General features: G+C 33.5%; 2 protein-coding genes across 2 annotated transcripts; one reads left to right on the top strand and one right to left on the bottom strand.

Annotated features, from left to right (window-relative positions):
• Positions 1 to 1,089: 1,089 nt before the first annotated feature.
• LOC135071846 (dehydrogenase/reductase SDR family protein 7-like) lies at positions 1,090 to 6,817 on the top strand. Its single transcript, XM_063965680.1, has 5 exons — positions 1,090 to 1,456; positions 1,933 to 2,076; positions 2,294 to 2,513; positions 2,601 to 2,846; positions 3,609 to 6,817. Exons 1-5 carry the CDS (start codon positions 1,316 to 1,318, stop codon positions 3,809 to 3,811), a joined length of 954 nt encoding a protein of 317 aa, XP_063821750.1. The 5' UTR covers positions 1,090 to 1,315; the 3' UTR covers positions 3,812 to 6,817.
• LOC135071847 (transmembrane protein 11 homolog, mitochondrial) lies at positions 6,804 to 7,980 on the bottom strand. The gene is made up of 3 exons (XM_063965681.1): positions 7,895 to 7,980; positions 7,530 to 7,750; positions 6,804 to 7,416 (listed from the first exon to the last, which is right to left on the bottom strand). Exons 1-3 carry the CDS (start codon positions 7,936 to 7,938, stop codon positions 7,136 to 7,138), a joined length of 546 nt encoding a protein of 181 aa, XP_063821751.1. The 5' UTR covers positions 7,939 to 7,980; the 3' UTR covers positions 6,804 to 7,135.
• Between the last annotated feature and the right edge of the window lie 3,468 nt (positions 7,981 to 11,448).

Genomic DNA, 11,448 nt, shown 5'->3' with positions numbered 1-11,448 from the left:
AGTCAAGTACACTTCTTATAATAGCATTGTATAAAAGTCTTAATGACGCTGGGTGAGCACCCCACCAGACTCCAGAAACACATCTTAAAATATTTAAAAGCTTTTCAGATTTTGCAGCAATGCTATAACAATGAGGAAGCAATACTTTTTAACTACCCTAAAACGCTTTAGATGTCGCTGCTCCTGTTTCCTTCATATTTTCATTTTTTTCTTAATTAAAATATATTTCAGAATATTGTTAATTACAATGTGAAAACTTTTTTTAAAATGAAATTAATTTGTTTTAATTTAAAACTGAACGGTGACATTTTTTGTTATAATTTACATAATAGAGTAGTAGAAATTACTATTTAACATATGGCAACTTTGTTTTTCCTCCAAAATGGCCGGTGTTGTTTTTGTTAGGTTGAATGCATTCTTGTTTTCTTAGCCATCGTTTATGAGTTCTGTGGCCCTATTAAAGTATTGAAGAGTCGAGTCAAATTCAAGTTCATTCCTTCGTACCTGCTGCTGTTCTGGTTCATCGGAGTTTTGTTCGTTCCTTCGTGAATCGCGAAGAAACTTTCTGTTATGTTCACAAGTGATCTGAGTTTTCTCAAAGTGCAAATGCTTTTTTAGTGTTGTTGAAAACTTTGCGAAAAGACGCTTTTGGTGTATAATATTATGTGTGTTCATAAATAAAGTAAAATTATTAAATTGAAAAGTTTTTTACTTATTTGCATTTCCATGTGCAATGTAGAATTTTTCCAAATCCATTGTTTTGAAAATAATACAATACGTACACCATTAAGATAAATATTTTCAAAATAATGGATTTGAAAAAATTCTACTTTGTACATCATAAAAACAATAATTCTTTGAAGGTTATGAGGGCCTATGTGTGCGTGAACTGTGTGTATGTGTGCGTGGACTTTATGTATGTATGTGTGCGTGTACTATGTATGTATGTGAGCGTTACGTACGTAGGTTAAGTACGGGGAATTTAACACCAGGCTGTCAATTAGTAGGCTCAAAAATTTGACAGAGAGGGTTCTCTATTTCCTATGTATTACTTTTCTTTCCTATGTATTACTTTTCTCTATGGTGACAGTCGTTCTGTGCTCGCTCGTACGAATAACCTATAAATTGTCGGGAAAACCTGTTTTTTAGCGAAAAGTTGTTTTTTAGCGCGTGACGTGCGGACGTTTGTGAGTAAGCAACGCAGAATTAAAGTCTTTTTTACAAAACTACAAACAAATCAGACCTGTATTAATTTTAATAAACAAGATAAAACTGCTCTTACGTTTGATATATTTTTGTTTACACAAATACAAAAATGAAGTTTCTTTTTGCTGATGGGCAATCAGCTAATTGGTATTTTAAATATGTAGGCTTACCTTTATCAGTAGGAATGGCCATTTATACTTTATTTTCTAAATTAGCCGATAAAAGAAGACGTGCAGCGTTAAGGGGAAAGGTAAGTTTGTGTCTTGAAATGACCGCTAAATGTTCCATAGGTCAGCGCCGCTCCTTCTCGCGAAAGATTAAATTGTTGTTATAGCAAATTCGCTAACATAATTCATTATATTAAAAGTATTATTATAATTCTTACGCTTATTACATAGCAATAGGTAGTACACTGTAGTTATTTAATATAATTTGCCATCACCTAACATAAGTAATGTGGAAAATTGATTGTAATTGTTATTAATTAAATTCAGTGAATTGGCGTTACCTATAGGTGTTAAGATGCGCGACGGATTTTCATTGTAATGTGGTACTAGCCTTGGACTTATGGATATTTGAACTTTGGATTGTTAAACACTTAAATTCGAAATTATCACTAGAATATCACAAATATACCTCCTTAACGCGAATAATATTTTATATCGATAGCTTGAGTATAATAGAATTTGTATGCATAAATAGCATAATCATATTAACTATTTCCAGGTGGTTGTTATTACTGGTGCAAGCTCTGGTATAGGAGAGGCATTGGCACATGCCTTTTATGATCAAGGAAGTAAAGTAGTATTGGCAGCTCGACGCAAAACTGAGCTTGAAAGGGTTAAGGGCGACCTGCAGTCTAAGAAATTGGTATGAAACTGAACATTATATTTTATTACCAAACCAAAAAAAAAAACAGTCAAATAAAAGTTACGAAATGTAAACAAACTATGCTATAAGCCAAGTAGTTCTTTCTAGTAATATCTCATTGTGTTACAAAAATGAAATAATATAAAAATGATATCTGTTTTTTTATAACATATTGATAAATTTTATTTATTAATATAGAATTAATGCAATTTTCCAGGCTGTTCCTACCCTAGAGCCTGTATGCATTGAACTGGATCTTGGCGATCTTGATCATATTGAGGACTTCAGTAAAAAGGTGTACAATGCATGTGGTACTGTTGATATTTTGATAAACAATGGAGGAATATCCTACCGTGGAAACATATTACATTCAAAAATGGATGTGTACCAACAAATTATGAATGTTAACTATTTTGGATCTGTAGCACTAACTAAAGGTAACATTTTCTTAATGGCACTAAATAATTAAAGACAGTTTTCTGATCAGATTTACATGTAACTTAATTATATTTTATGCTTTTTAGCTGTGCTACCCAAAATGGTGGAAAACAGGAGCGGACATATCGTCTTTATAAGTTCAATACAGGGACTTATTGCTATTCCTGACCGAGCAGCATATGCAGCAACTAAACATGCCATCCAAGCATTTGGAGACTCCCTGCGTGCCGAAATGTACCAGCATAACGTAAATGTTACAATGGTCAGCCCCGGCTACATTATAACTGCTGTGTCATTGAATGCTTTGACTTCCAGTGGGGAAAAACATGGAGGTAACAGAAATCATACCATTCCCAAATTATCTGTACATAAAACCACACATTGTGATTCACTATTAATTTGTTATTTTGGTTCAGGAAAACCATAATTATTTTCATTAAAAATATATTTTTATACTATGGTGAGTGAATAAATACAACAAAATGAAAATAATAAGCTTTAACTACCTACAACATATTATCCAAACTAAATACATTAGGTACATAAATAAAAAATTAAATTCAAAATATGTTAATAATTTCAGTTCATCAGTCATACCTAACCTACTTGTTACATGCCTAATATCTTATGTATTTGAAATCACAAACAAAAAACATAAAAAATTCTGAACAAACAGCATGTGTAGGTATGATAATTATAAATGTACATTGCTCAAAGTTGTACTAGTGATGTGATGTATTTTAAACATGCAAAAAAATCTATAACCTTCATATTCTTTGTACACCTTGAATGAAGTGAGTGAAATTCAGCTTATCATAGAACAACTAACTTACTTGACACTTATAATAAAATTGTAATTTGACCAATTGATTCAATATTGTTATAGATTGTATACTCATAAGTTATTCTGTTGTAAAAAAAACAATAATACTGTAAAGTTTCATCAAAATCCGTTCTGTCAATCCACAATTGATGTTAGTAGGATAAGATGATAAGTCACAGTGATACATGCTAGTTTAGGTACCTAAGAAAACTGTTTTCCTATTTTTTTATTTGATATCATAATGTCATAACATAATTATCTCTTTTTTCAGTTATGGATGCCGCCACTGCAAGTGGGCTTACTCCACAGTACACTGCTGAGAAGATTTTGGATTCAGTGGTGAAAAAAGAAAACGACCTTGTTGTTAGTCAATTTGTACCTAAATTTGCTGTTTTCATTAGACATTTTGCTCCCTCTATTTATCATTATTTGATGGCAAAAAGGGCAGAGCCTACTAAATTGACTGTAAAGTAGGCGTGGCTTACAAATATTTTACGAGAGGACTGATTAATAATGACTAGATTTAGAAGTTTCATTCAAAGAATAAGATTGATGATGCAATTTTAATGTCCTTCAACATTGATCAATATTATTCTGCAGATACAATTATATGAAAGACATTTATTATTATACATTATTTATTAATTAAAAAAACAATACTTATTCAAGATGGAAAGTCGTGATAACTCTTTCTGTCGTAAATAAGTGTAAGAGATAACTAACGGTAGCTAAGTGCCTAGACCAAGTTACAAACGTGACAGTTGTAATTTTGTTAGAAGAAGGGTAACTGCGCTCTCGAATCGATTTCGATATTAACCGAAAGTTACTTGTCTGGGCCCCCTGAAATTGTACGATACCTAGGTGTACCTACTTTATTTCTTTCGTCAAGAAAATGAAAATGACATACAACGTATTAACAGCGCGCGCGCAATAGGCTAGAGGACAAATTTCAATTATTTGTCCGTCAGACAGATAATTAGAAAATATTAGACTCATATTTTTTATTTTCTTTCATAATTCAATAATAACAGTGCTACATCGAGTTGAAATAGCGCGATACGTCACGCTTGAGTAGAATTTTTACTCATTGAAACTGCATTCAAAGATTTCCAAAAATTAGCTTGCTACACCCGGGAATCGAACCAACTAAAAAATGTTAAAATTACACCTGTATTTTTATTGCATCGATCGTTAGGGTTAAGTATAATGATGAAATCTCTCAAACAAACTTGATAATTTAAATGAAAGGAAAACCAAGAAATCTGACATTATTGTAATTATTTACAGAAAATATTATTATGGTATGGTGGGAAATTTTCGAAAAAAAATCAAAAATCTTTGAATGCAGTTCTCTTTCTTTAAAAAAATAAAGGAATGTTTTCTTTGAGTAAAATTTTCTATCTTCAATATTAAGGGTACTTTCCCTCCAGGTGGAATTGAAAAATTCCACCCTGTATTATGGACATACTTATGAGTTGTTGTTTGATAATGTATTACGTACTTTTTTTTAAGTTCGTTCTTGGGCCAAAGGGCAGTTATATCCTCTAGATCAGCGGTTCCCAAACTTATTTGGTCTACTGCCCACTGAGAATACATTCTTTTTTAGCGCCCACATTTTTGTGGTCAAGAGTCGAGTGCTCAGTCGGTGTCTAAGAGTCCTCCTAGTCAGTGTTGCCAGAAGGTTACTTTTGTAACCTTTTAGGTTACTTTTGAACTGCTGTGGTTACTTTTAGGTTACACTAATGAAAAGGTTACTTTTAGGTGATTTTTCAGAAATTGTAGAATTAACTTTACAGGTTATTCAGTAAAAAATATTAATAGTGACAATTTAAAAATTATGTCATAAAGTGCATTTAAACTTGAATTTGATTTATTATTTGTTAAAAAAAATGAGTTTTAGCGAATGTTTTTCGATAATAAAACGCAAATCCATGAAACGTTTTTATCAATTGTATTCATTTCATTTTCCATCCATGAACAACCTTACACAATCATCGCTCCGCACCCCCCCCCCCCGTATGAAGGTTACTTTTTATTCAAAAAGGTTACTTTTTTTTTATATTTCTGGTAATTTCTGACTAGACCCGACTGGCAACACTGCTCCTAGTAGATGATATTATAAATCGCCTCTCAAGCCTCTACACAATGCCCCGATTTTTTTCCGGGGTCTCTTACCGCCCCCTTTAAGCCTGCAGCGCCCACAAGGGGGCGTTATCGCCCACTTTGGGAAAGACTGCTCTAGATAAAATATGATGGTTGAGTCTGTAAAGTATCATATTATGTACTCCCTGGGAACTTTTGGGAGGCGATGACTTGTAGTCAACTTCGCAGTTCCTCAGCAAGCGAAAGTTCGTGATCGTTTTCACACCTGTGATAGTTGCTTTTTCGAAGTTTTAAATGATGTCTTTTTAAATTATTTACTTTCTGTTTATTTTCGTAAAGTAGGTATCTGTTAGTTCTTATTTAAAGAAGTTGAAAGTGTTATGTACCTTGAATTAGAATAAATATTACGTTTTAAATTTTTGACCTCTTAATTCCATGTAATCATAGGACAAACAAATCTTATACCCTAAGTTACATAACATGCATGTGTCAATTTGTGCTTGTTAGTCTTCTTGAACAAAGTTAGCTCGCTATTTGAAAAAAGGATGCGGTCGTTCTTGTAATCATTTGTAAGGTTGTGTGTATGTAGTTAAACCAGTTAAACTTTGACTGAAGCCGGAGGATAACACCTCCAAACGAAGCACTGAAAATTTTAAATTATTTGTTTGCCTTATACCTATGTCGTAAACAGGTTTTCTATGAGGGGTTTAAAACTTTAAATTATTTATTCTAGTACATCTAGTGTATCACTTTATCATGACGTTGATGAAACGAACACTGGCCGTAACAGCATAGTACCTACCCTTGAAAATTTCGATGAATTCATCCAGTGTTTAAGTAGCTCAGATAGAAAAGCAGTTGCCCGGCAAGCGAAAGGTCGTGGGTTCGATTCCCGCCTTAGGCAGTTCGATTTTGTCAATTTCAAGTTATTTATAATTTTCAGCGTGCTTAGATGTTTCATAAGACAATCTTTCTTTGCCTCTCTTCAACACACAAGATGTGAACTTGTTGTTGATCTATCTTTAATAATTATGTATATTGGGTCTTTGTGTCTATAAAACTATTTGCTTCTATTATCAGGGTGTGGAATTTTCCCATACCATACTTATTAGAGATGTTAACTGATTAATGTGACTGGATATGGTGTAATATTGTGGCAATGCAATAAATTAATTATTTAAAAAATACATCAATAGTTGCCGTGGAGTTGATAAGCTTGCATGAAAATAAACAGCCATTATTAGTAAATAGGCAAATTACATATAAGCATTATAGTTATCACTTGTAGTGTAGTTGGGGTATTTTTTTGTTTTATAATGGTTCATTTAGTTATATATATTTATGAATAAAATAAATAAAAGAATTATATTAAATAAATACTTTTTTTATTTTCATTACAGTCACAATTATTATCATAACAGAATCTTCGAACAAATATTACTAACACACTAACACTTAACTAAAAGCTCCTTATAATAATATAAAGAAAATTATCCTTTGTACAGGCTTGTTCTAATTCTACTATTCAATAATATTTTTATAACATTTTTTACATTTTCTGCATACTAGGCAAGTATTACAGTATCTTTCTACATAAACAATGTTTAGTAAAGCACAAATAATAAAATTGTAGTCTTCTAAGCAAAGATATTTGAGAACAATAAGGTTTTTTGTAATATTTAATTATGCTATTCATTATTTGAATATGTTGTATAGTCTCCACAAGCAAATACCAGCTGCAGCTATGGATACAGTACTATGTAGTATAATTTTTCTTCTATTATCTGTGTGTACAAGTACAACAGGTGATGCAGATGTGAGGTCACTTAAAACTGGCAAAGTTGCTAGATGCCGACGATCTTTTTCTTCTTGGTATTTGCAGCAAGGGTCCCATTGCCATGACAGTGTGTAGCATCCAGCACATAACACTGACACAATACCAAATGGTGCACAAGCCAAAGTACTCCAGGTCAAACCTAGAAAATATAAAATTTTCCTTAATTCTTTTGCTTTCGTTAAAAAGTAGGTTTACATTAGAGTTCATTAAACTATCTGTTATATGATAATAGAAGTCAATATATTATTATACCTGACGCAATGCTGCAGAGTCCACTGTAAACAGAAACTTTATGTAAGAGGTTTCCAACATATATCCAGCGTGCTGTTTCTTCACCAAGAGGTTCAGGTTCTATTACGATTACTCTCACGCCGGCCTCAAGTGCTCTTTCCAGTTCCATTTCAAACTTGATGTGGGCATTTTCACTGTCGTAGACTTCTCTAATAATCGCAACACTCGATGGTTTCAGATCACTGCAACATACACACCATGCATAATTATTAACAAAGAATTTCTCATTCTAATAGAGTATGGTAGAATTAAATAAAAAATAGGTAAATTACTTTAGTAGAATAGAAAATAAACGAAAAATTAACAATTCATCAATATTTACTAACCTGTCAGTTTCATCACCTGCCATTTTAGCTAAAGACAAGGGCATAGACAATTTTAGGATGACAAGAAAGATCTTTACAAATAAAGTAGGGATGTGAAACATTATCGATTGTTTTTTGATATACACCTTTTATAAAAGTGTATTTAAAGTTAACTATCGTTAAAATCAATCAAATATTTAAAAAAAGTTTAAGCTGTAAAAAAGTGGTGATTTTTTTTATATTAACAAAATTTTGTGAGAGTTAAGATAATGAAAGCAGAACCGAGAAAAAGGCAGCAAATATAAAAAAAATACGTGTAGAATTTGAAGAAAAGATAAATGTGAATTTAATTGTTAAATGCTCCGTACACCCACACACATTTAAAGTCTTAAATAACACGATTATTCCCATATCAATATACCTACAAATAAAGCATAATAGTACTTATTGTTAAGGTTAGCGTGCACTGCATCTTGATATAGTTTCTAACTAAATTCAAGCAAGCTAGAAGTAAGAAATATTTCACTCCTTTATATTTACAGGGTGTACTATACTTAGTTAGTTAGGACTATAGGTACTTGGTATAACCCTTTCAGACCTGAAAATTTTTTTCTACAAAATTTATGTTTTCTCGGATTTTATGTAACATTTGGTCCATAAGGAAGACAAGAAAAATAATATAAAAATTTTTCGACTTTCCAATTTTTCAGAAAAGTACCTGCACTATCGTGCGGGTTAGGACTAAGTGCACTATACGCACGCTCGTGCATAATTAATAAATTAGAGGAAATCTATAAGAAAAGACCCACTTTTTTGGATATTATTATTAAAATTTAATAATAATCAGCTTTTACTTGAATAAAACCATTCCAACTCATGACCCTTGAAGTGTTATGAGCTCCTGGTGGAACAGTTAGAGATTATCATAACAAATGTGTTGTATTTCCATTTTAAGAGAGCCAAGTCATCAAACACGAATTATTCTGACTCTCCTCTTTTCATCTTATGGTCAGACATGAAATTTAACGTTTTTTGTTGAAAAATACCATTCATCATAATGGTGCTAGTGCCAATCAAAGGCAATCGCTGTCAAATTTCTATTAACATGACTGACGCTGGTGAAAAACCTGTCGAAGTATATAAATCTGTATGGAGGAACTGCTTAAGTATACAAAATTACTAATGCACCAACATCCTGCTCTTACTCAGCAAAAGCTGTACTTGCATCCAAATAAATACTGAAATCAAGCATCAGTCTTCCAGCTGTTAAAAGCCAAACAGAGCAAGATTCATTTCTTACAACCTGCATCTGTCAGTAACATAATATACTCATTATATAAAAGTTACTCATCTATTTAGTAACTATTAGACACTCTATCCATTTTCTGACAAGCTTACAAGACTTTGAAGGCTGTACTTTCCACAAAAGGTATGTCCTCTAGGGAAGTGGGATGGTCATAGGGAACAAAATTCAATTGGCTTCGCCACGTTGCGAATCCTAACGTCTTCAGAATGTCACCTATGACTACTTATCGTATATTTAGTCACCAGAACAGATACAACTGGGGAAAGAAAAAAATCCATGTATGAAAGCATACCAAACATTTTATCAGCGGAGGTATTAACGGCTCGCCCAGTTTTTCTCAAGTAGTAGTTATTGAAGCATTTGGCTCCTAGTCTATAAAATTATGGCCAAGGAAGTTTCCAAAGTACTTCATTGGAGTCTGTACAGTCGAATAGTTTGATTATCTATCAATATCTTTCATTTATTTTACAGATATGCCCTTTGCCTCCATATCCTAGCCCTTTTCTCTCTTCAATTGGCGTAATACATGGTAAAGTTACTTTTGCGGAGAATTGAGCACTACTGGTACTCCCTGATGGCTCTCCAGGCTTAGATCTAGCCAAATCAATGGATTGCTGGCATAAAATAACTTCATTTCATACTATTTCCTTCTTTTGATCTAAATGGTGCAGAAAGTAGCTTTCGTTTGGATTTTTTTAAATATCTGAGTCATTTTCATCACCTAATAAGCATAAGATAATGTTTTCTGATAATTAAACTGCTACATCAAAGAGTTAAATTAAAAAATGACTACTATTTGAATTAAATATCCAAAAAAACAATACGTACGAGCGTGCCGTTTTTTCCGTTTAAAAATGAATTTAAACCGAACTGCTACGATAGTGCGCATTAAATTTAAGTTAGTTTTAAGTAAGCAATACTATAAATTATTTTAATGGTTTTTCATTTTTTTATTAGAATACAATATTTACTTTATAATTTATAACATTTTAACAACAATACTAGCAAAATACTATTTTTTTATATACGTACCTCTCCGGGAGTTCGCGCCTAAAAATTCTGACATCTTTCACAATCGCTGTCCGGCGACCAACTGCCCGCAAGAGGGTCCTATATTTTTTATTAAAAGTATCATAATACGCACGATCGCCGTGTATCGATTTCGTTCCGAAAAACAAAATTTTGCCAAGCAAATTTTTATTTTAAGTCAATGCGCACGCTTATTTAAGTAAGGTCTGAAAGGGATAAAATCCATAACTTTTGGACTAATTTATATTTACTTACCTACTTAATTTAAATGCTGGACGAAATCCTATCCCCATTCCCCAAAGCAGCGGCACAAACAATCTCTTGCTTTTTTTCATCCAGTTACTTGTTTGTTATTACTAATACTTGTTGGTTAGCTAATAATATCTACCAGTAGGTAATAAAGGTCCTGTGTCCATCAAACAGGGCGAGGGCAGGAGCGTCTGCGTCCCAACCCCAAAAGGATTTTTTTTTATGGAGCTTTGTAAGATGTAAGAGTTTCCATGGTCTTGCAGAAGCCCTCCAGCAACGGTTATGGTGGAATGCACAAAGTTGTAGTGTGTCAGTCAAGGGGCAGATGGGCATTTAGGCACCACATAGGATAGCCCAGCAGTGCCACCTTTCCGTGGCGGCGGCGCGCGTATGTGTTCACGCGCACCGTTAGCGAAGAACAGGGGAGGTACTACTCCCCTGAAGCCAGTCGTCGCTTGCTCAGACCAACAGAGCGAGCCACAGTCTGGGGCGGAGCCGCGAAAGAATGTCTAGGCCGTCTAGCTCGGACAATAACTCGCAGCTCCGTCCCAAAGACTTCGGGAGTACACCGTCAGGTTTTAGTGAGTAGGCCCTGCCCATCAGGCAGGGAGAGCCTCACATAACCCACTGGTTCCCCCGGGCCAGTGGGTATGCAATTTCATGCATTTCCTGACGAAAAAAAAAAGCAGTGCCACCTTGCTTACTGACCTTACGCAGGGGTTTTGAATGTGGAGTGGGAGATGTCCCAGACGTAGTATCCACACGGGCTCTATCTGCCTATCGTTAAATAATTTAAAGAAGCATTTTAGGCTTAGGGGGCTTATTTTGTAGAGATTTTATGCCTACCTTACTTAAGTACCTACGTAAAATGATTCTTTGTTTTCCCTAACCTAATGAAAATATGAATTCGATTTTGGTGCAGATTTTTTATTGTTATTTATTGGTCAGAAGAACATAGGTAATAGGTAAAAAATGAGAAAGCAGCTATTGA

Source organism: Ostrinia nubilalis, chromosome 5 (genome assembly GCF_963855985.1).
Source record: "Ostrinia nubilalis chromosome 5, ilOstNubi1.1, whole genome shotgun sequence".
Classification (NCBI taxonomy): Eukaryota; Metazoa; Arthropoda; class Insecta; order Lepidoptera; family Crambidae; genus Ostrinia; species Ostrinia nubilalis.
This window is presented reverse-complemented; position numbering and strand designations above follow the sequence as displayed.

Coding starts and splice junctions, on each gene's coding strand:
- LOC135071846 (XM_063965680.1), top strand. CDS start 1,316: ATGAAGTTTCTTTTTGCTGATGGGCAATCAGCTAATTGGTATTTTAAA. Junction 2,514..2,600: donor ATCTGTAGCACTAACTAAAG/GTAACATTTTCT, acceptor TATGCTTTTTAG/CTGTGCTACCCAAAATGGTG. Junction 2,847..3,608: donor CAGTGGGGAAAAACATGGAG/GTAACAGAAATC, acceptor CTCTTTTTTCAG/TTATGGATGCCGCCACTGCA.
- LOC135071847 (XM_063965681.1), bottom strand. CDS start 7,938: ATGCCCTTGTCTTTAGCTAAAATGGCAGGTGATGAAACTGACAG. Junction 7,751..7,894: donor GCAGGTGATGAAACTGACAG/GTTAGTAAATAT, acceptor TGTATGTTGCAG/TGATCTGAAACCATCGAGTG. Junction 7,417..7,529: donor ACTCTGCAGCATTGCGTCAG/GTATAATAATAT, acceptor TATATTTTCTAG/GTTTGACCTGGAGTACTTTG.